The sequence below is a fragment of the Arvicanthis niloticus genome, chromosome 9, assembly GCF_011762505.2.
Source record: "Arvicanthis niloticus isolate mArvNil1 chromosome 9, mArvNil1.pat.X, whole genome shotgun sequence".
Taxonomy (NCBI): domain Eukaryota; kingdom Metazoa; phylum Chordata; class Mammalia; order Rodentia; family Muridae; genus Arvicanthis; species Arvicanthis niloticus.
In genome coordinates, this window is record NC_047666.1 from 65,058,592 (window position 1) to 65,082,944 (window position 24,353).

Sequence of the window (24,353 nt, forward strand, 5' to 3'; positions counted from 1 at the left end):
ATCAAATGCAGATTGTAGGTACATTTTTATGATCATAAATGATCATAAAAATGTAGCCCCAGAGCATTCATGTCCTTCCTTGTTAGGATCCCTCTGTCTTGGTTGATTTCCATTACTTGGACAGATATTACTCACCCTTTCTTCTAGGTCTTCAGGCATGGCTTCCCCCAGGTCATTTGGGCATATTTAAAATGGCTTACATTTAGAGTGGCAAGATAGCTTAGTGGGTAAAAGCACCTGCCACAAGAGCCTAATGACCTTAGCTCGAGTCCAGGAACCCGTGGTGGAAGGAAAGACCTGGCTCCTGGAAGTTATCTTCTGATTTCCATATATGTGTGTGGCAATTGTGCACTCTACACACACACATACACACACACATACACACACATACACACACACACACCACTGGTAATAATAACGCATAAATATTGTTTAAAAATAGCTTATGTTTAAAGTCTCAAATCTGCCCTGTGTGCAAATTAAGTCTCCCTTTTCTTCTGTCACAGTGCATATAGAGTACAGTAGGAATCTGGTCTCCTTGTCAGCTCCTCTCTGGAGTCTCTCCTCCCCTCTGCATTAAACGAGTGAAGATAACATTTAGACATTTGATACTCTGCCCTCCAAACTGAGCTCCCAGAAGCCCTTGGTGAGATGAGCTTCCTAAGGAAGTAGTCAGTCCCTTGGTTAGGAGAAGGGATGCAGGTGGCCTCACACCTCCATGCGCATCAGAGACCCTCCAAACTGCTGGAAGAGGACAAGTGTGGGAAGGTTGAAAATCAGATCTGAAGTTGGAAAAAAAAAAAAAGGTAGTTTTCTGCAAAACAATCAAAGTAGAGTCTACAAGCAGGAGTCTAATTCCTAGGTGGCTGCTGGTTGGGATCAAACTCCCTATTTGGCTTCCAGGTCTGCCCCTGCCCCTGGGAGCATGGTGCCTCTCCTGTCTTCATGCTCAGCCAGGATCCACAGCATTTGCCTCTTATCAATTAACCCTTCCCTCCTTATGATGGATGTGAGGATGCAAGAGCCGTCTGAATCTCCAGCACCCCTACCTTGCTACCCCTGTTTGTGTTTCTGTTAGAGGACATATTCATTACCAGTAACAGTCACACTGAAGAACCTTCCACATGATTCATGTGGGCCAGTTTAATCAAAATGTCCTACTTAGGAGAACATTGCTGAGAATGTTGGGATTTGGGGAAACCATATGGTGTTTGGCAGAGGACCTGAAATCAATGTGGAAACTGGATAGCACAGGTGAGGTGGGGCCATTTATCATCCTGGCTGAATCAGGTCCAATAACTGACCCTTGTTCCTAGCTGGGACTTCATCAAGGCTATGGCTCAGATCCAAAAGGGTTATGTGCTGGCACTTGTCATGGAACCAGGAAGCTCCTCTCTCTACAAATGAGGACTCTGAGGACCAGAGAGACCTGTACCATCATGATGAATTATGGCTGGATCCATCTGACCTATAAAAACTACAACTCATAAAAACTCTGCACTACTAAGCAAAAATGCCTGAAGTCTACAGACAGGGCAATGGATTGTTACTTTTAATATGGAAACAAGAAATCCATGGATATGAGTCTCAGGATGTTATGGGCTTCCTCATGGATTTTGGGAATGTGGCTATGGAAATATGATTCATTGAGCAGGTACCCTAGGCCAAGGACAGTGTTGGGCTGTGTTTCATTGCCACCTTCATGGGCTCTTCTACCTCCTCTGTCATGATGCCAGTCAGATGGCTAGCTGCTGTGCGTGATGCTCATTCACAGACTGACCACAGGACGCTAGAGAATGACAGACATGAGACTGAGGTCCCAAGGGCAGGTCTATCCATCTTTACAGTCTCAGTTTGGTCTATGTGAGCTTTTGAGAGCAAAGCATCCTTTCTTTAGAATAAGAAAGCTTCGTTCCTAGGAGAGCTGCTGTGCTGGAGGCCCAGGTCCTACAGGCTGGGCAACTTGGTGTGGGCAGACTCAGCTGGTTCAAATGAGGCACTCCTTCTGGCTTTAAAATGACATGCTGGAGAGCATTGCCGATGCTGTGCTGTGATTGCCTTTCAGACAGTGCGATGCCCAGCAGAGTGCTCCAGCTCATTCCCCACAGCCACCCCAGCTGCTAGCGGCAATCCATTACCCCCGGGCAGCCCAACAGCCCAATTGACTTGGGCTCAATGCCCGATGCATAGCAGATGCTTCCCTGCCCAGCTCTCCTTTGTCCTCCTACTATGAAACTAGTCCTTCCTACCCCACTGTGCTCATCCTGAAAGCTTTCTCTAGCTCCTAAAGGCCTGCTCAGAATAAAGCCTCACGTACAAATTATGTGGCCTCTCTTCCCCGCTGTGGACAAGGAGAAAAGGCAAGTGAAGACTGAGGGGGAAAGTCTAGTCAACTGAATGGCTCCAAGGAAGTTGTAGCTATTACATTACAAGGGACCAGAGCATGGCAGGATGGAGAGTGGGGGAAACACACTTCTAGATACCTAAGAGAAGTGTGGGGATTACAGGTAAAAGCACCTCCCATTACTTCTTGAAGAATCAGTTAAAATCACATTTCTTCAAGCTCTAGACTTTTATCTAAGCATACTGTGTTTCTTTCTGCTATACTTTGAAGCTGTGCCAACCTGGCGTCATAAATTACAAGGTGTCCCCAGCAGAGTTCTGGTCTCCTTCAGTGCTGTATTTACCGGGGTGTGGTACAAAATAGATTCTGGGTGGGCAGATAGACCAGAAAATACTTCAGGCAGCATGTTCCAAAGTGACCCACCTTTATACACTTTCACCCTGGGGGGATGAGAAAGTTCTAGAAATGAAGAATGGGAATGGCTCCGTGCGACTTTAGAAATGTACTTAAAGGTATTGAATTATACATTTTAAAATGGTTTAAACTGTAAATTTTGTGCCCATTTCCATCACAATTTAGGAAAGACCAGTTTTAGAAACATTTGTGTCTATACATGAAGAAAGGACCGATTTTTCTCCCATCAGTAAGTGAAGCCCAAGGATACTTATAGTTGATCTTGGGGTACATGAGGAGCTCAGAGAGTGAAGAGGAAAACAAGCACTTTCTGCCCTAGGAACTCTAAGACACACAAGGGGAAGAAACCCCTAAACACCCACAGGAACACACCATACACACACACACACCACTATAGCGCCCACAGTCTTCTCACCCCCAGACCTTTTCCAACACCCAGACTCTCCACACATCCCTGGACCCTGCAGAGGAAGGCTCTTGGGGCTCTAGGCATTCGTTTTATCCATGAACAAGCTTCTGGTTGTACATTTGCCTCTTCCATTTTAGGTAAGTCCCCCAACAGGGGTGTTCATGGGTTCCTGTACCCTGAATGGCAACAGGAGTGTCTATGGACCCCAGAGTAGATACAAGAGAGTGTATTGAGTAACAGTTCAACAGACAACTGAAGGGAGTCTTGTTGCTCCTGGAAGCCTACCGCATCAGCCACAGCAGAAATGCATTCAGAAGCACCCAGGAATGCCTGAGCTTTAAAGAGACTTGCACTGAAACCATTGCTGGCAAAGAAAGACTGGAGAAGGAGAGGGTAGCTCATACTCCAGGGGCATAGGCAGGCTTTGGCATTAAGCTTGCTCTGAGCAGCTCCAGAGGTTGAATTAGAGCCAGGAAACAGAGCATGCGGCTGAAATATCTCCCAGGGGAATGGACCTCACAGAGCACTGATCACCAATGGAGTAAGGGCTCCTAGCCCTGTGCTCCTGGGAGTGGGAGCAATGGAAAGGATGAATCCCAAGGCTCACACCCCTGCTCTACGCATCCTGACACCTGATGATGGGAAAGGCTGTACCCACTTTCCTATCACCCAGGTCCTCTCCTTCTATCCTCTGTCCCCCTCCTTCCTGTGGGTCCCATCTCACAGAGGGAAGCACCTGGCCTGCGTGTCCCCCCAGAGAACTCTACAGCTTCCCTGGTGTGGGCAGGGGTGTTGAATCCCCACCAGGGCCCTGCCAGCCTCTCTATTGTAGCAAGTGGAATTACCAGCATCACACCACGGGTCTATTTAAATCAGCCTTTCACATCTGATGGATTTAAAAATATGCTAGAAGTTGGCATCTCGCATGCAGAAACACACACACACACACACACACACACACACACACACACACACACACACATACAAGCAGATGAGGCCTCTCTCCTTCCTCCTTGCCCTCCCATCCGTACCTCTTCCCTTCCCCACCTTGCCACATCCCAAAGCAGTTTCCATTCATGAGACCTATGACCCTGCTTCTGCCCATCCCTCTCCTCTCAGGCACAGAAAATCTATAGCCTGGGGCTGGTCTCTGTTCAGCACCATGAGAACCCCAGAGAGAAAGCTAGGGTCTGACTGGTAGCCGCTACCCCACAGAGGTCACCGGAGTCTCTCACTACTGTTGTATTCAAGTGAAGACCCAGATGACCTGTCCTCCCGGGTTCCTTCAGGTCATGGGGTCTGTGACCATATCCTGATCAGGAAGAGGGTCTTACCCAGGCTGCTGTGTCAGTGAGCAACAGCTGGCTCCGGTTCACTGCCCTTGCAATCTTCAGCCTTCCAGAGTCTTCACTTGGTGTTCCAGCAAAGAGGTTTCACCCCCACCTCAGGACACTCACAGCCTCAGCCCTGCTGTCCCTTGTAAGGCATCTATCGGAGTTCCACATCCCCCCCGAAGTGCTATTACCTCTCTGTTGCCTCATCTCCAAGGACTGTGCTCACTGGGAACCCGTGTAGGGCCACGACTCACTTTCCTCAGCCTAACCCAGTTTTCTCTTGCCATAAATTAAACCATATACCTGCTGAACCTGAGTATTATCTATTCCAGGCTTGATAAGTGACTCCATTTCATGTCTCCTGTCTGTGGTGGCCACTAGTGGCCCAGCTACAGAATCTGACATTGAAATCAGGACTGTGCCATTATCTGGACAAAGCACTACTGCCCCCAGTCAGCCTGCACTGCACCACAGTTCAGCCTTACCACATCCAGCCTGCACTGTGCCCTTTGCCTGCCTAGCTCAGGCTATGGTCCTTAGCTCTGCTTCTTAACCTTGGGTGTGTGCTCAAGTCATCTGGGAGTTGAACTAGCTTGGTTTGATGCTACTTCTGATAGCTTTACTTAATTAAAAAGAATCAGTCCTTGTCACTCTCCACACCTAGAGATTTCGATTTAATGAGATGTTGGAGGAAGCCCAGCATGATGGTGGCATTCTTATAATCCTAGCATCTTGGAGGCCGAGGCAGGAGTTTTAAAAGCTCAGTTTCACCTGAGGCTGCATAGCTAGAGTCTGCCTCACAAGCAAGCAAACCAATGACCTCAGGCTAGGTATCCTGTTATTGGCCTGTCATCCTAGCCACTTAGGAGTCTGAGGCAGGAGGATTACAAGCTTAAGATGTTCATAGGCTACAAAGTAAATTCAGCGTCAGCCTGGGCAACATAGTGACACTCTGTCCAAAATTTAAAATATTTAAGAATGAGAGAATAGCACAGTGACAGAGGATTTGCCTCCATGTCTAAAATCCTGGGTTCTGTCTTCCAAGAGGATGCAAAAGTAAAGAAATGTAGCTTGAAGAGAGTCCTCAAGCAACCTTAGAATTAGTAGCAACAATAACAGAATGGACGAGAAGAAAATAAAAAGTCTCAAAAGTGTGTGGGCGTCTCCTTGACCTGGGTTCTGCTCTTTGATGTTACTGTCTTTGTCCAAACAAGTCTAGACCAATAGGTCTCAATTCTTTATGAGAGCATCGGTGACTTCTCTGTGAATTACAGCAGGCGGTTAGTCCAGTAGATGCCTAACAGGGTCCTCAGCCTCCCCAAACCTGCCATGTCCACTCTGTGACCAGGCCTGAGAGCAGTCCATTCTGACTGCCCACACACAGGACTGAGCACTCAGTGCCTGCCCTGAGCCTTGGGTGTGCCACACACATTGATGAAACCACCTGTTGACTCCCCTTCTCAGCATGAGGTGATGTCAGGCCTCAGGCCTCCATACAAACTAAATTCTGTATTATCCCTCACCTGAAGGGTCACAAGTCACCGTTTCCTGCACACGGGTGAATGATCAAAGCTGGCTGTGGTTTGTGCACTGAGTAGGTGACAGAAAGCCCAGGTGCATACCAAACTGCAGATTATAGGGCATTGCCGCAGCATTCCGTGGAAACTGAGGCCTGGGGGAAGGGCAGCCCTTCCTCAAAGGGAGGCTAATGACCCTCATATTGGTTCTCTGTGTTGTCGCGTGTGCTCCACATTTAGACCCGTCCTGCATGGACCAGGAGTCCTTTACTCTGCCTCCCCTTACCCTGGGCACCTCCCCAGTCTTCTGTCCCCACAAAGTCCTTGAAGCCATATCACAGGGGACCATCTCAATGGAAAGTCTTGGCAGGGTGACACATGAGTGAGCTTCTAATCAGATAGGCAACATGAGCAGACACAAATTAACTCCCCACAGAAGAATCACCGGGCACTGCCAGCCAGAAGCCAGCATCCTTAATTCCATTTCCTCTCAGTTATTAAAATGATTTCCCCCCAGATAGCCTATCTCCATGGAGTCCAGACTAATAAGCAAAAATCAAGGCCAGAAGACTTGTCTGCTGACCCATCTCCATTTCCTGTAGCTATGCATCAAAACGCCTCCAGGATGCCCTCCAGCCGCCTTGGAAGAAACTTCTTTTGCTCTTTGAATCTTTATTTATCACCCATTGCTAGGAAGAAGAAGGAGGAGGAGGAAGAGGAAGAGGAGGAGGAAGAAGAGAAGGAGGAAGAGAAGAAGAAGAAGAAGAAGAAGAGGAGGAGGAGGAGGAGGAGGAGGAGGAGGAGGGAGAGGAGGGGAAGGAGGAGGGGGAGGAGGGGAAGGAGGAGGGGGAGGAGGGGGAAGAGGAGGAGGAAGAGGAGGAAGAGGAGGAGGAAGAGGAGGAAGAGGAGGAGGAAGAGGAGGGAGAGGAGGAGGAGGGGGAAGAGGAGGAGGAAGAGGAGGAAGAGGAGGAGGAAGAGGAGGAAGAGGAGGAGGAAGAGGAGGAGGAAGAGGAGGAAGAGGAGGAGGGAGAGGAGGGAGAGGAGGGGAAGGAGGAGGGGGAGGAGGAAGAGGAGGAGAAGGAGAAGGAGAAGGAGAAGGAGAAGGAGAAGGAGAAGGAGAAGGAGAAGGAGAAGGAGAAGGAGAAGGAGAAGGAGAAGAAGGACAAGAAGATAATGAAGATCCCAACATCATCCATTATACTCCCTCAAAGTAGGTGCCAGGCCCTTCTTGGAAAGGCTTGGGCATGTTGTCACAGAACAAGAACAGCAGAATCAAAAAGATTCAGCCATCTAGGTAGGAACTTGGAGATCACTCCAGGCTAACACTTTCATCTTCATAAATGAGAATACAGAGGCTGAGATGGTGAGTGAATAACTCAAGGTCACACAGTGGGTCCCCAAGGAGAATAAGAGCTATGGGCACAGTGGCATAGGCATCAAGGTGACACTACCTCATCTGGGTATTCGACAAAATTGGAACGAACCAGGATCTGTCTTCAGTACCAAAATGCATTGAAATTAGACAATGCCTGACTTATGGAGGGAAGACAGATATAAAAATATTCTAGTGAGGCAACATGGAGCTCAGAGCGGAACAAAACATGCTATTCCTGGGCTCAGATCTTTGTATGGCTCAGAGGTGCAACCTGTAGGAAGAGAGTAGCCACCCCATAGATTGCCTAGCTTCAAATTCAGTTCTTGCTCCTTCCACTATGGGATGGACAACAAGGTTACAAGAAAGAAAACCGAAGCAAAGAGGCTACAAGGCTTGCTATTGGATACACAACCTTTAGTGGGAGAGTAGAGATTTGAATTGTGTCTTCTTGCTCTATGTTCCTAACTACTCTTGTGTCCCTTACTCTGAGCTATCCAAGATTTGCCAAGAAACCTGCCTAGTACCTGGTGGTACTGGGTACTAGGTACTTCTCATCCCAGCCCTGAGCTGTGTTTGCTGACTTAATATTTCCACCAGTCTGGGCCTTATCTGAACTCATACAGGGTCCCAATCCAGGCATCCTCAAGGCCACCTTCAGAATTGTCTCCAGGTGCCTGAGGGTCATGTGCCTTCTAGTTTTGCCTGCAGCAGGCCAGCCTTCTGACTCACTGTGGGAAGAGTCTCTACCCTGGGGCTACCTGCTTCTCCCTCTTTCACTGGGAGAGCCTTGAGCATCTACCTGCACTGTCTCACCTGAAGATTTCAGTTCCAATAACAGGGAGAGTTCCAGTTTATCTGCAGCTGTTGTGAGCCTCTTATCACACAGAGAGCATCACTGTTCCCTCTCCTCATGCTGTATCACTTGATACTGGAACAACCCCAGGATAACAGGGTTATTATCATTCCCATTTAACAGGGCAAGAGCCCATACAGTAGCAAACATAAAAACACCAAGTAACATACTTCAGGTCTCACAGCCGTGCACTGGAAGAACAAGGCTTAATCTCAGGACTGTTTATCTCCAAGGCTGGCAAGAGTTCAAGGCATCATCCATGACTCTGAAGCTGAACTGTGACTCTGTGAAGCCTGAGCTTTGGCTTCAAGCACGATGCACTCTCCAGTTGAACTAACCGTGGACAGAAAGCAATTGTCACCATATCAGAAACCCATTATGACCCCACGGAGCCTCTGAAAGATGATTCAAAAATACATTCTGTTGGTTAAAGGTGATGCAAAGCATTAGGCCTCTTTGGAAACAGCTGTCTGGGTCTTGAAGACAACCTGATAGTCCCCAGAAGGAGATCCAGCCTTGTATGAACCCATCTGACTGACCTCTGTCTGCCTCCCAGGTAGTTATGTCCTCTGAGCCAAGGGGAAACTGTCCTTGCAGAGAGAACACAGTAACACAGCACTAGAAAGGACAATGCAAGTGAAGTCACACACGTCTTAAGATGAATCTATTACAAGCCATTTTGAACCCCAGCAACCCCTAGGCAACCTGGTTTGCTATGCTCCACTCGAGCCCTGGGACTTTCTCAGCTGCTTAGTGTTTCCTTTCTAGGAGTTCATTTTGGTAACGGGTTAAGTCTATCACCAATTTCCAGGGGAAACGGCTGCAAATTGAGCTCATTAGACAGAGTGCATGTGCGGCATGCAAATCCTCTGCTGTCACATTCCTGATTAAAATCCTTCAGTGTCTTCCTGTTGCCTAAGGAAAAGGTGCCCTTGACATGGTTTACGAAGCCCTTGACCTCGGAGCTGAGACTACGTCAGTCACTGGCCTCTCTTCGCTTTATTCTGGCCTTCTGCTTGTGCCGGTATGAGCCATTCACAACATACCAAGCCTCAGTGGGGCCTCAGCAATGCTGTTTGCAATGGATCTTTCCTCCGCCTCTCCCCCACTTTTACCCTCCTCTCTGTTTTCCACTTTTTTGAGTCTCAGATTAAAGCTGTGCCCTCAGGGATGCTCTCCTGATCTTACCCTAGGACCCAGAGCTTCATACATCCTCTGCCTCTGTACTTTATCTTTCATGATATTGATCAGATCATTCATGTTTCATGTCTGTTTCCCAGGCTTCGGGAATCCCAGGAGGCCAAGCTGCTTCCTGGTTTGTCCAAAGCTATATCCCCTGCGTAGAATATACTCTATGGAGACACAACCCAAGAAAGGATGCTGGGAGACATCTTTCAGTTGTCTTGATTCCAACAGGGACTGAAAACAAACCATGGGGTTCAAGATAAAATAGTACCACATGCTGTATCTGAGAGCATTGCCCTACATCCCTGGGACAGACAGCAAGGGGACCTCCCTCCTGCCTTCAACTAGATCTATGCTTCTTGGTGACCCTACTCCCAGGACATTATGTTTTAGAAACAGTAGTGCTGAGCTTTGGATCTGGAGAGTCCTTTCCAAAGGCATGTGTGTTGAAGACTTGGTCTCCAGCCTGCATTGCTGTTGTGGGGAGTAGCAGAACCTTTAGGGTGGGCTATAATGGATTATTGGGGGCATGGCTGTAGGATAATATTAGGGTCCAAGTCTCTTCTTGTCTCTATGATTGTCTCCTAGGCACCATAGGCAAGGAGCCTGCTCTGCCTGTACATCTAATCTTAGCATACTGTTCCACTGCAGGTCCAAAAACAATAGAACCAAGCAACCATGAGCCAAAACCTTGGAAACCAGGAGCCAAAGTAACCTTTTCTCTTATTAAGTTGATTTTCTCTGGTATTTTGTCACAGTCTCAGTTATTTGTCATAGCCAATATTTATGTCAATATCTCTAGGCCTTGATCTTTTTTTTTTTTTTCCTGTACACATGTTCTCAGGAGGTCCTACATCTTTCTCTTGACACTATGGCCTTCCCTGGTGCCTCTATGATTCTGGTCTTCCAGTTCTTCTGACGCATAATGCCATATAGATGTGCCTTTGTCACCATTACAGCAATTTATGGTATTTGAAAATTGACTGGTTGTTTCCTACTAAAACTGGACAAACATATCTTCAAGGGCTTACATGGTTAGTGAGAGCAATCAGCATTAAGTTCTCACCCTGGTCTCTTGCCTGCTCCAACCACTGGCTTCCAGAGTGAACTGCTGAGCCACTAACTCTGGGCATCAAAAAGCACAAGTAGCCTGTATGTACAAACTCAATGCATTATTAACTGAAAGTAAATGTGCCTAGGGGAAGAATTCCCCTGGGAAGAGCTGCCTGCTCTGAATTCCAATGCCTAATGGTGTTTAAGCACTCCTGCTTTTCACTGGATGGCTCTACCCTGGCACTCTAAATGACTAGGCCTTGACCCAGGGTTATAGTAGGTTCTATGAAACTGGAAGTGGGCGAGGAGCCTGGTGGCAGGTCAGCCCAGCCCGCAGTGTCTGAGGAGGAGGACGGAGACAGACACATGACTGGGGTTCTTTCTTTGTTAAAGGAAAGACATAAGTCTGTGGATGTCAGTCAGCCACCATGTGCAAGAGACTGGGACATGGGTCTTAAGGATGCTGCAAGCCTGTGTACTAATGAAGCAAAGCCACAAAGCAGACCACTTCTGCTCAGGACTCTGCTTCACTCCGTGATGCTGCCCCCAAACTCTAGGCCAAGGCAACAGGTCTAGAACCTCAGCTGTCACTGACTGGAGCTCTGCCTCCAGTGTCTTCTGCCCTTCCAGACCTGATGAGCCTAGGCTTCAGAACTGGTACCCAGGCTGTTTCATGGAAGTACAATGTTGCACATGTATCATCTCTATCAGGACAGTAGGGATGCCTGGGGTCTCCTTGGCTCCCAAAATGCTTTATATGATTTCATCTCATCCTGGGCCATCTCCTTTGCCAATGGGAAAGCTATAGGTCAGTGGTTCTCAACCTGAGGGTTTTGACCCCTTTGAGGGTCAAATGATCCTTTTACAGGGGTCACCTAAGACCATCAGAAAACCAGATATTTGCATGAGAATCCATAACAGTAGCAAATTTACAGTTCTGAAGTAGCAACAAAAATGATTTTTATGATCGTGGGGAGGTCACCACAATATGAGGAACTGTATTAAAGGGTCACAGCGTTGTGGAGGTTGAGAACCGCCGCTCTAGAGTCTCAAGGGTAAATAAGACTATAGAGCATTATTTTCTAGAAGCCATTTCACTAGCCAGTATCAGGGCAGGGATTTTTCTGGGTCCTTCGCCTCGTGTCTTGAGGAGGGATATCTCTCAACTAATGGCTCCCGTCAGAAAAGGAGACAGCAGGGATGTGAGTCTGGGGACCAGCGCACAGGAAGGCTTCTCTGCTCTCTTTGCTCTGGCTGTCCTGGGGCTGAGGGGCTCACAGATGCTTGATAAACTTGCTTTGGCAGACGTTTAAAGAGGAATGGTGGGCTGCTGGCATACAGAATCATTGTGGGTCTCTAAACGATGGGCTGGGGCATGGGCTTTATGGATCATGGTGCAATCTGAACATGTTTCCTCTATTTCCCTCTGAGTGAGGTGAGCTAAGTCTCACGGTCAATCTTCACTGTCAATCTGACTGGATTTAGAATCAGCCATAGGAGCATATCTCTATCCGTGCCCTTAAGGATATTTCCAGAAAGAGTTAACTGTGGCGAGGAGGCCCACCCTCAGTGTCAGTAGAACCATCTCATGGGCTGGGGTCCTGGGATGAATGGAGGTGAAGGGCAAGCCAGCGTTCATCCCCTTGTGTTTGACTGTGGATGCAATGTGGCCAGTCACCTCATATCTGCCACCCTGTTACACCCCTGCCACAGCGTCTCCCCTGCCAGTGTCTCCCCTGCCAGTGTCTCCCCTACCACACTGAACTATACATTAGAAATGCGAGCCAGCAGAAACCCCTTCATTAAACTGCCTTTGCCCCAAATTCTTTGCCACAGCAGTAAGAAAAGTAACTGAGCAAGTGGGTCTCATACCTGTCCTGCCCAGGGACTGAGACTTGAGTATACTCTCAGGGAAGGTGCACAGGCCTAGGGGACTTGGTTAAGCCAGCAGCACCAAGGAAAGCTGAGTGACCTTATTTCTCATATTTGGGCAAGAACAAATCAATTTTACCAGAAACTAAGAGGGTGAGGGAGTTCCATCAAGTTCCTGTGGACTCAGGGATTCAAAGTACCCCACTCGGCCCATTAAGTAGCTAACAAATATTTCTTGGAAAATCCTTTGATTAATGAATACATTATGTATGAGTCTTTGCTGGGAGTGAGTTGATGGCTTCCACTGGGCCAGAGACCTTGGAAGCTTATCTTCCAGGCTTATCTCAGAAGCCACAGGATAAGAGCCACAGAGTTTAGAACAATAGTTGATAGTCCTACAGTTTTCCCTCTAATGTCCCCAGAATGTTTCTTTTCAATTAAATTTTTTTTAATGCTAAGTTTTGTCCCCCTCTTATGTTTCTCTGTATTTCCAGCCTGGCATATACGAATTAAATTATATAATTCTCACTGATGTTTTTTTCTGAAGACGACAAGACTTTGACTGTTTAGGTTGAGGCTCTGAAGAATCAGCCTAGGGCAGGGAAGAGCGTGTGCAAACGGGCTCAAGGCTGGTTCAGCTCTGCACAGACTCTATGGCTCCTCTGTGTCTCAATACGCGTCAGCTACAAGGTGGGTGGCGAGGATTTGTATGTATCTTCCAAGACTTTGGGGAAGCTGACAAATTTTCTAACAGAGTTCTAGAAATGAAAGAGATACTGCCATTGGGTTTGTTTGTCAATTATCCGAGGACTCTCCAGAGACTTCATGCAGGCTCGTTCCTGTCTAGGATAGATAGCCTTTGGGTTGGCTTTTATTAGAGAAAGGTGTTAAAATCCCTCTAGCAGGGCACTCAAGAGACTGGAGGCTGGGGTTCTGGAGAAGGTTATAGGAGCCTCTCCTAGAGTCAGGCCACGCTGGAATATGAGTCTCTGTCACCACCGCCTATAACCCACTCTATTCAGGCAACCCCATCTGGAGCAATCCCTCACCAGCATGCCTCTCCCATGCGTAGCCAATCTCCCCCGCCCCCTGCATCTGATCTCTCCTGGGTGCCACCAATCCACAATGGACTCCATCTTTCACTGAATTCTTTTGCTCCTCGACACTTGGAATGTCTCTCCTATGGAAGACTGCACAGGTGAGACTAACATTCTAGAGGCCAAAGAATAACCTAGAAACAAAGACCAAGTCCTCTGCCAAGCCTAACAAAGCAAGTCGTCTTTCTATCTTATGGAAATACTGTTTCTGTATGCAGACCAGGCCAGAAGCTTCTCTATAGGTCTTGAGACTACAAGTAGCTTCCAGGGTACATGAACAGCACTGTTGGTCAGTTCCTATCTCCCTTCCCAGCACCCTCAACTCCACAGCTCCAGGACCCTCTTATCTCCTCAAGGAAGGACCTAGGTATCTACAGAGAGGTGTGTTCAGGCTGATACAACTTTCCAGATGCTCCTTCCATGGAATATACTTTCAGTGAACAAATATAAACCTAGTAGGAATTATGTTCTATGATTTTCTGTGCTACTGTGGTTTCTTACTACCTACCCTCCCCCGCTACCCGCCCCTACCCTCCAGGGCATCAGGAACACGAATACCCATTGCTTCTTTCTCATGTGTGTTTATTGAGTGCCCACAGAGCCCGTAGTACTGTGTTCAGGATTCAGAGTCACAGTCTAGTCAAAACGAGACCAGAGCTAGTACACAGAATGTTTCATAGCTGTGTAACATCTGTTAAGGGATCAGGATGGGGAAACTAATCACGAAACAAATTCCTATTCAAAAGCAACAGAACCTCCTCTGAGAGTAATATAGATTCTAGGCACACCCACCCACCACACACACACACACACACACACACACACACACCTCAGAATGAACACCCAAGTATGCCCACTTAGTTGTATATGCATGCATATACAGATGTTTGTGGGCAAGTAAATTAATATATATGCTGTGCGCACACACACATGTGGACACACACACACACATACACACACACACACCATCACACAGACAGAAAATCTGGCTTATGCTATCAAAGACACTATGTCTCCAGGTTCTAGTGGAAGTAACCTGTCCTAGATGTCTGCAGCATGCAAAACTTGGAAGATCCAGAGAGTCAGTTTAGGAGGACAATGGGGGCACATGGGTATGCTTCCATCCTCAGAGCCCCAGTCACAGCACGGAAGGCAATAACAAAGCCTTTGTGAAGGGCTCCAGAGGCAGAGCAGAGGAGCTGGAGGCTCCCTGTGAAGGCGGGGGCCCAGGAGAGTCCTGGGCATATTCACCAATCTTCAAGGCAGAGTGGAAAGCTCTGGTTGTTGAGTGTGATCCTCCTAACAGTATTCCTTGGGGCAGCGTGGCAGACTGAAGTGAGTGCCTCTTCTCGCTCGCTTTCTGCAGCTTCCCACGTGTGCTAACGCATTTTGTAGTCATTAGATACAGATGTTTCACACAGCTGTCCCTTAAAATCCAAGTCTACTGTGAAATCGAGGTCTCGCTGTGAGGAGAGAGCAAAGGGTCACAGTATGAGTCTGGGTAAGAGATTGTAGCCCTTCGCAGGCATAGGACTTCTCCTGGTACCATGGGGATAGGTAGACACGAGATTTCTAACTAAGGGGCCCCCAAGACCAGTCCTTAGGAAACCATTCTGGTGCCCCATTATCCTCACAGAAAGGGCTCTGACAGCTAACCTAAGCCTCCCTGTCCTAATATAAAAGCACTCCTGGGATTTTATCTAGGCAATAACTGAGGTTGGTGGGTCTTCCTTGATATTACCCTCAACCACCCTGCAGACCTTCAGCATCTGTGCAGATACGGGGCCTTCTCAGAAAGGTTCAACCAGGCCAGCTGGAGAAATAAGCCAGACATTTGCTTTACCTGGCTCAGCTCATCCTAAATGAAGCAGAACCCATTTATACAACATTCAGTCTCGATGGGTCTCCTGGGAGCTTCCACGAGCTGTCCTCAATGTTGAGGTCAGGGTCTAGAAAGCCTCTAGCCATTGGAGTTTGAAAAAGTCAAAGTTGAGGTCACCCAATGAGGCCTGGTCACCTTCAAACACAGCCGCTGTCTGCCTCACCTAGAAGTGTGTCCATTTGTACACAAGGCATTAGACTAGGTGAGTGAACTTCTGAGAACTCCCTCAGAGTAAGCTCTGTTTGTCTCCCTTGGCCCTGGTCATGTGGGGGTTCCTAGACTCACCACATTTTTGGCATTTGGCTTCATGGAAATGGTCCCGTAGATTTCCTCCCCTCTCCGGACAGTGAGGTAGTCTTCTAAGTAGAAGACAGTCTGCTTCCAGTGGGTGTAGGGGGCATCAGGGGCTGGAGATAGATGAGAGGGGGGGTCAGAGATAAACAAGAGTCAGCTGAAGCCCACACAGAGGTCCTGAGCTTTCTATGGGCCTCTGATTTCTGCCCACATCAACACTCAAGGTCAGCAGCAAGACCCAGAACTTCTGACTCAGCCCAATACCCAACCTCACAGCCCAGTCCCAGCCTGACAGAACTGGTGACCTTAGTGAGGGTCAGAAGAAATGCAGCTGGTGTGCTCAAAGCCCCCTCAGCAACTAACCTCATTAGCATAAGCAAACCTCCTCCCTAAGCTCCTGTGTTAGTAAAGACTCAGGGTGTGAGGTGTATAGAGCAGACCATCCTGTCTCCATCATTTGTAGACTTAGGACATCATGTGTGCCAACTCCATAGCTTAGCCAGTTTTCTAGCTCTACTAATACCCTCCTTCTTACCCCTCCCTCCTTCAGATAGCTTCCCTTGACTGTGAGTCTGCCCCATTGCAGTACCCAGCATCCTGGCCCAGTTCTGGTGTAAGATTCCAACCCTGCCTTCCCAACAGTACAAGAAAGAAATGAGGTAGGGGAGTCTTACTCCAGAGATCACCCCTCCTGCATAGTTCAAGACCATCATGGTGTGTGCATTTCTGTGGTGTTTATCATTAAATTCCATGTAGTCTCCAGCGAACTGGGAGGTTCCTGTGTCCTAGGATGCAGTTCTTTTCTTGGGCAGTGACTGCCTCCAGAGTACTCTTCCTTTCCTACTCATGACACCCTCCTCCTTCAAGGTCAGCCTTCCTGGACCACCCCAACCTAAATCCAACGCTCCAAGGGCATCCAGAATTTACGTCATCACAGTGCCTGGCATGCTTCAGAGTAAATGTCTCTCCCTCAACTGTTTCCTTCCTTTGCAGGCTTCTGGAGAGTGGGGCCAGGCTCGCCTTGCTTAGCACTGCTTAGCTCTCACCACATTCAATCTAGAAGCACAGAGTCTAGTGGCAAGTGGACGGTGTCAGGAGCCCAAAGCTCAGCATCCCGTGATGTGTGGCATGCCCAAAGATGCTTGGCTGGAACCTGTGGGCTGCAGAAGCCTCACTTTATGGTAAGCTCCTCTTGGCTTAGACCTTTGTCTTTCCCCAGGGGACTTTCCTTCTTGCTTGAAACCAACGTGGACAGCAAGAACGGTTGGAAAGGATAGGAGTGCTCTTCAAGCACATCAAAGACTGTTGCCTGGGAGACTTATATGTGCCTTACTAGGACCCAGAAGTGCAACTGCAAGAAGAACTGGATCTGCCTCACAGTCACAGGAACTGAATTACTGGTTTCTCCCCAGGTGTTGAGAACACCACTGAAAAGGAGTTCAACTGTCATGCGTCAAGTCAGACAGGGTGACCTCAAAGATCTTTCAAAAACCCCAAGATCTATTTTAATGACAGCAAAGAGGCCTTCCTCTCCCCCCTTTGTTGTTTGCAATGAGCTGGCTTGATCAAATGTCAGTGGTCAGATGGAGGCTAGAGCAGCCTTCAGTGTGTGCATTTGGAAATCAATGAAAACTCAAGGTCACAGGACAAAGCAGTCTGAGCATCTAGAGGGGAAATGGAGGAACAAGATACCACACACAGCTTGTGCCTTGCAAGGCTTGGGCCTCAAGCCCACCTAGCACCCAGCTTGCAAGGCATGCTGCTGTTGGCAGACCACCTGCTCTCAGCACGCCTGCTGCCAATTACCTCTAAATAAACTGTCAAAAGACAAGTTCTGACTGTGTGTGCGGAATGCTGGAGTGTGACTGACGGCATCCTCCCCCCCATCTCCACCTCAGCCCACTCAGGCAGGTGTCTCTCCTGTTCCTAAAGACCTTCAGTGAAGGGGAATCAAACTGCCTCCTCTCTCATCCAATGAGAGACCTTTGAGGATTTGAGTGTCACTAGCTTACTTAGATCTTCTGGCCAGTGAAGTCAGTCTGCCTCCAATGAGTGGCCCCAAAGCATGCATGCCCTCCCTGGGTAGAAGGAGGATTGTTTCAAAAGACTAAGGACTTCTCCGAACATATTATTTCATATCATAGTGGAGCCAGTGGCCACAGTTTGTCTCAGGGTTTCTCATCTGAGTTTTCCACTGTGTCTAGTAGAAACAACAGAATTTAGAGGCTTCACTCTGCTTTGCCTTTTTAATGCAGTAATTCTGGGAAGGTGGAACACAGGGAGGACAGAAATGGCAAGACATAGTATCTGCCCCCATAGCTAAAGTGTCTGTTTTCTTCGGTATTTTTTCTGGGTAGATGTTGTAGGAAGGACAAGAGGATCTGGTCCTAGAGTCTTCTTTGCCACAGGTTTGTACTCTGACCCTGAAAATCTTTTACCACCATGAGTCAGCTGGTGTGCTAGAAGCCCCCCTCAGCAACTTAACTAATTAGCATAAGCAAGCTTCCTCCCTATGCTCCTGTGTTAGTACAGTAAGATTCAGAGTGTGAGACGTACAGAGCAGACTATTCTGTCTCCATCATCTGTAGACTTATGAAGAGGTATTTATCCCCTGAGGTGTTATATGAGTAAGATGGACAGTGAAGAGTGACCAGATATCCCTCTGTGCCTGTGGACATGGCTCCCATCTGTTCACGCAGCACAGTCATCCCTAGATCTCCCTTTTTGCTTGCCAAAGCATCCTTAATTGAAAGCTGAATCATAGGGACACCCTGCTTAAAACCTATTAGTTATAACAAAGCCACATTAGGGAACTTCTAAGCCATGGCAGCTGGCAGTGTGTTATTACATGAACTGACATGCAAGTATCCATCCGGAAACTGAGGGATACCAGTGAAGACACACTGCCTGACTCTGGCACTCTCTAGAACATCCGGGTTATATCTGGAATGCTGCTGTGTGCGGAGTGGCACTCTTGTTGGACCTTGAAGATGAGGCTATGAATGATGTCTCCAGCTCTCTTTATTCATGATTAAGCTTTCCTCCCTCCCCAGTCCCAACCCATAACCCAGGATGGCACAGCTTTCAGTCATTATGAGGATGAGTTCCTCTTGGGAATATTCTGGGTGCCAGCCCAGCCACCCTGCTTGAAGATTACTGAGGACTTTCACTCTGCCTTTTGGGATGAATATGATTAATACCATCTGCAGTGCTGCAAATATGAGAACATGTGTTCAAAGGTCTTTGGATGCCAGTTCTGTGCCAGGTGCAGCTCTGAATCTGTCCAATGATGCCCAGGGTGATCACAGCTTTGCATGCTCTTCCCCATCCTTCCTGAGGATCCTGGACCCTTAGAAGACCTTAAGTAGTGGATAGTACAAGCAGAGCTACGGGAGCACTGGTCTTGGGTGAGGAGAGACAACAAGGAACCATGAGAGCCAGTGGGAATGGCCTCTCATAAGATTCTCCTCCTGTGTTTTAAAGGAAGACAATTGTGCTTCCTGTTTCAATTCCTAATGGCTAAGTGATTAGTATTTTTTTTTTTGTAGGACATAGTAATTGTTCTAGTTGTACATTTAGAGCTGCATTGTCTAGTGGACTTTTTGGAAATTAAAGACTGTGCACTGAAAGGCTTCTTTGACCTGGAAGATGACTCAGGGCCACAGGGTGGTGAATCTGGAAGAGGCTACCTGAGACCACGAAGTCTCCAGCTCAAGGTCATTTCTGGTGCTGATCGGCTGATCGTCCTACTTTGGAAAAACTAATATGTGAAGTCGGCCACTGCTTCTACCCACCTCACAGCCTTCCTGGACTGCATGGCAGCATCAAATCTCCTCCCGCAGCCACAGAGGAGGAGTTCAAGGGGACAGGGACAGCTGTGTCCCTGGCTGGCAGAGCCTGGAGCCTTGGGTGCTTCTGCCTGTGTGAGACAGCTTCTGCCTGGTGCTGTAAAGCAGCCAGAACCATTAGCGGGCATCATTTTCGAGCTACACAGTATGTGATTTGCTTTTTGTGAGTGGGTCCCTCAGAGCTGGCTGCACTGAGCCTGACACAGAAAACTCAGTGGGGAATCAGCAGGGAGGTCTCCTGCCAGGGGGAAGAGGAATGCATCCACAAATTCCCACAACCAATACCTTGGTTTTGCACATGCATGATTGTGTTAAAACTCTTTATATCATAGCCAGGACATAGGAATACTTAATTTAGGATAATGTTCATCTAGAAGCCTTATGGGTTGGATGGGTAGAAATGAAGACATTCGATTAAAAAAAAAAAGGAGAGATACTGAGGTAGCATCTAAGCCACCAAGTTCTGAAGTGGGCTTGCAGGGAACTCTTCTGTGAGTATGAATTAGTTTATTTACATTTATTAATTATAAATATAACCATATATCATTTATTTATTATCCATTTTAGCTGATATTTATATTTTAATTAAGTTTGCTCAACAACTCAGGCGCTTACATTCCAACAGAAATAATAGTAAATTTATTTCTAGCTACTCTTTGCATTATAGTTAATAATTTAGTTCCATCCTAGTTAATAATTCATCTCCATCCTAGTTATTGAGTTGGGGGGGTGTTCATGAGTGCTCATTGTATTAATAAACAAATAAGCCAAAAGTGAATCGTGCATGGGTGGTCCCATCATGATAGTCTGCCTTGAAACAAACATTGGGATTGATCAACTTGTATGTACCTGTGATCCAAAAAAAAAAAAAAAAAAGAAAGAAAGAAAGAAAGAAAGAAAGAAAGAAATCACTCTGCCAGTGGGAGAGTGAAGAGTCTGGAGTCCACTGCCAAATCCATATGGTCTAGTAAAGAATTCATTGACACACTAGACACAAAACTGGTGCTAACTTCCCAAGAGGACCAAGAAACTAACAATCCACATTGTTTTCTCTGGCTCTCAACAAGCAGGACCAGAGTTTATAAGAGGTATGAAGACTTGGTGAGTACAGAGGGCATGCCTTGCTGAGGAGACAGAAGGGAATCAGGCTCAGCTGAACTCTCAACTGTCTTGTTCAAGATGGTCTTTCAGGAGAGTAGTGCTTCACAAACTCAACTAGGAATCATGGCCACCTGGAGGTTTTGTCAAGGCACAGATAACTGGGCCACCCTCAGTTTCTGAATTGATGGTCTAGGTAGACGCCTTTTTAGACATGAGCGATGCCGGAGCTATAGTGCACAGAGTACACATTACAAGTCACTGTACAAGACACAGGAATCAGAGACTTGTAGGACTACAAACAACCTTCTTGAGCCTAGCTTTACGGAATTCTGCAAAAACAAGGGGGTTTATGGCTTGCTAATATCTCAAAGGCAGAGGATAAGCTTCTGCCTCGATTTACCATGACTTTCCGCTTGAGTGGGGTAAAGTGGGAGGATAGTCAACAGACAGAGTAGACTGACCCTGGGGCTAGACACTTCAAGCCCTTACCCTCTCTCAGGAATCACAGAGGCAACAGCTTTGAGCCTAGGTTGAGCTTTAATCAAACCTCCTGCTCATGGGGTCATGAGAATGTCACCCTACCCACCACAGAGCCAGGGAATCACCTCTAGACAGAAGTCCACTAGGCAAGGAAGCCTTACTAAGAGTCATGGGTTAGGACTCAAGCTTTAGAGACATAAAGCTTATCCCAGCAGACCCCCACTGACTCATCACCCATAGGAGTGATCGTGTTTGGAGCATCATCTGAAGATGGGAGAGACAAAACTAAATGCTATGGCTCCCTCACTACCAACCTTCCCTACCCACTCTCCCTGTCCATTGCTACACTGAGTCTTTTTGTCCTTCAAGTTAAAGTAGAATCTTACTTCTCTCCAGGATGCTCCTGACCACTGGTAAAAAGAGCTCATTTCACCTCCTCAACCTTGAAGGAGGGCAGCCCTCAACAATGGCCAAGATCAGGGGAATATCTAGTTTTCCTAAGGATAAGAGAACATCAGTCCTGGCCTACATGATAGAGGCCAGGAGACACTAGTCTTGGTAATCAAAGAAAACAACTGAATCCAAAGCAAGACTTTCTGGAATTGGACAGGTGTGTGTGTGTGTGTGTGTGTGTGTGTGTGTGTGTGTGTGTGTGTGTGTATGTGTTTCTGTGTGTGCATGTGTGTTTGTTTGTTTTGAGACAGGGTCTCATGATTTATCTCTGGCTGGCCTGGAATACACTATGTAGACAAGGCTAACCTCAAACTCACAGAGATCCACCTACTTCTGCTGCCTAAATGCTGGGATTGCAGGTGAAAAACTGCCACATCTGGCCAGATATTAGGAGATACCAGGAGTCTTCTGCCTACTGTCTACAGGTAAAAAAAAAAAAGTCTCCATGCCCACATAGCTTAGAAATAAGTAATTGCATATGGCAGAACATTCTCTCTGCTGCTAGCATACCTACTCGGCCCCTGAGTGCACACTCACCATTTCTAGGAATTCAAATAGAGGGCACTCAACCTGTGGACCTTTGTCTTGGCAACCCAAGCATACTGCCACAGAAACCAATAGGTAACAATTTCCCTCTGATAAAGGACCCTTTTATTACTGGGTCACTTTCCAAATGAACATGCAGAAGCAGTAGCCCAGCGATGAAGTCCTCTGAGCCTAAGGCATGGGAGGGAGGACAAGGTGTCTGTCTTGTGTGTAAGAGTAATGGGAAAGAGCTTGAGCATGCCCAGCAAGAAGTCTGAGGACCCGCTGGAGGACTAGGACCAAACCATGGAGCCCTCCCCTGCCAGGCTCAAAGGCTATGAGGTACTTCTCAAGGCAGATAAGGCAGAGGACATGGTTTGAATGTGTCTGCCAAAACTCGTGTGTTGGAAATGTGAGCCTCAGTGAGTGTGTTGATGTTGAGAGTTGAAATCTTTGGGAGGGGGTGATTGGTCTCAGGGCTCTATCATCCTGAATAAACAAACCTATTTGTGGATGAATGGATCTGAGGGTTGTCATGAGTTGTAGTTACGGTGAAGAGACAACATGACCAAGAAAGCACAGAGTGAAAGTTCTAGAAACCCGGTAGAGATCTCACCTGTAGAAAAACCCATTTTCTTGTGGCACTTGGTAAATTCAATATTAAAATAGGTGACGAGGGCATGGACATAGTCGTTGCGCTGTATCTGCAGGCAGAAGGCAGACGTGAAGGACAGCTCTTCCGTCTTCACAGTGTAAATGTCCACTTCCTGCAGCCCAGAGGAGAAAGAAGCCAGAGGCTTACAACCTCTGCCATGCTGGGGCCCAGTAGCCTCAACCCCTAGAGAGACTGGACTAGCCGCTACTTCAGGGGGACTTCCAGGTGCACCCACCACCTTTCCAACTTCCTCCTCCATCTTTTATAGGATAGAATGGTGCAAATGGAACTGAACCCACATCCAAGCAGAAGAGAACCAGGAAGGTACATCTGCTGGGGGAGGAGACCACGGGGGCTGAAGACTGAGGCAAGAGTGATTTAGGAGACCATGCATCACCAAAGCAAGTCGGAGTGGCTTCTGGTGGCCAACAAGCATTGCTACCTTCTTCCAGTCATTCACAAAGTGTGGGCCCCATGGTCAGCATCTTTATTACCTGGAGAGGCGCAAGTATCAAAACAGCAGGGCCCTCCAGGTCTCCCATGAATCAGAAGACTTATTCCCCAGCCATCACCATTGTGTGTGTGTGTGTGTGTGTGTGTGTGTGTGTGTGTGTGTGTGTTCAAGTTCTCCAAATCAGGAACACTAAGAGTTGCCTCAGGAGTGAAGCATAAATGGGCTGAAAGAAGTTCCAGTGACCATTTATAACAAGGCTGGACACGTCTAAAAAATAAATATGAAGGGAAAACACAGGCGAGAAGTCTCAGTTTGGACTGGGGAAAGCAGAACACAAAGAACTAATAATTCTCACAAGTTCAACTGGAGAGTGACTGAAAATCGATGTTGTACAGGAAGCAAGCGTAGTGGAGAGAAGGTTCCCCATGCGCTGTTCTTCTGTGTGAGAAGGATGCTGATGGATCTGCTGTTCATTGGCTGTCCTGCGACAGGAAATTCTACCAGGGGCTTAAGAAGCATCAAGACAAATGCCAGTGAGACTCAAAGAAGACCTTCCCTCATGTTAGGGTGTGTAGGAAGAACCACTATCTGGGGGACTCTGGAAAAGACAGCCAGACACCTGTGTGACTGGTGACTCCAGGCAGTGTTCTAGAGCAACAAGACCCACAAAGAGACAAAATAGCATTGGGTAAAGGGCATCTTTACCCTTGGGGAAGGAGAAGCTCTCTTTCAGATTGGCTAGAAAGAGGGATGCAGGATTAGAAAGTGAAGTTCTCTAGTAGTTTGCAGCAAGAGGCTAGGATGCAGGGTCAGGTGGAGCCTTCCATGAGGTGGAAACTACATAGTTTCTGAAGCAAAGATGGAAAATGAGAAGTAACAGAAGAGTGAACCTTGGGTCAGAGGGGCCACCGTAGATGGTGCACAATTTCCTATCTATCATGATAAGCATCATTTGACCTTACTGACAGCACAGTGATGCTGACCCTCTATGTATACTATATATTGGCTTCTGCATGCAAGCATTTTTAGAAGTGGTGGAAAGATCTCAGACCTGTTGCCCTGAGTTCCACCCACAGGGCACACTGGATGTCCATTTCAGCTGACTGGGCCCTTTAACCTTCTTCAAATGTGACCGGCTCCCAGCTTCCTGTTTGTTTCTCTTGTCGTGATATCTGGTCCCTCGTCAGCCTAATGTTTCTAATGTGTAA

At 47.5% G+C, this 24,353-nt stretch overlaps 1 protein-coding gene across 2 annotated transcripts in view; it reads right to left on the minus strand.

Annotated features, from left to right (window-relative positions):
- Nucleotides 1–14,026: 14,026 nt before the first annotated feature.
- The window catches only part of Prmt8 (protein arginine methyltransferase 8), an 85,533-nt gene continuing 75,206 nt past the window's right edge, over nucleotides 14,027–24,353 (minus strand). For both annotated transcript variants that reach the window (XM_076940613.1, XM_034512682.2), the window contains 3 exons: nucleotides 22,653–22,803; nucleotides 15,621–15,742; nucleotides 14,027–14,916 (listed from right to left, as the gene is read on the minus strand). In XM_076940613.1, coding sequence (XP_076796728.1) covers nucleotides 14,833–14,916; nucleotides 15,621–15,742; nucleotides 22,653–22,803 — 357 coding nt within the window. In that variant the 3' untranslated portion in view covers nucleotides 14,027–14,832. The remainder of the gene's footprint in view (nucleotides 14,917–15,620; nucleotides 15,743–22,652; nucleotides 22,804–24,353) is intronic.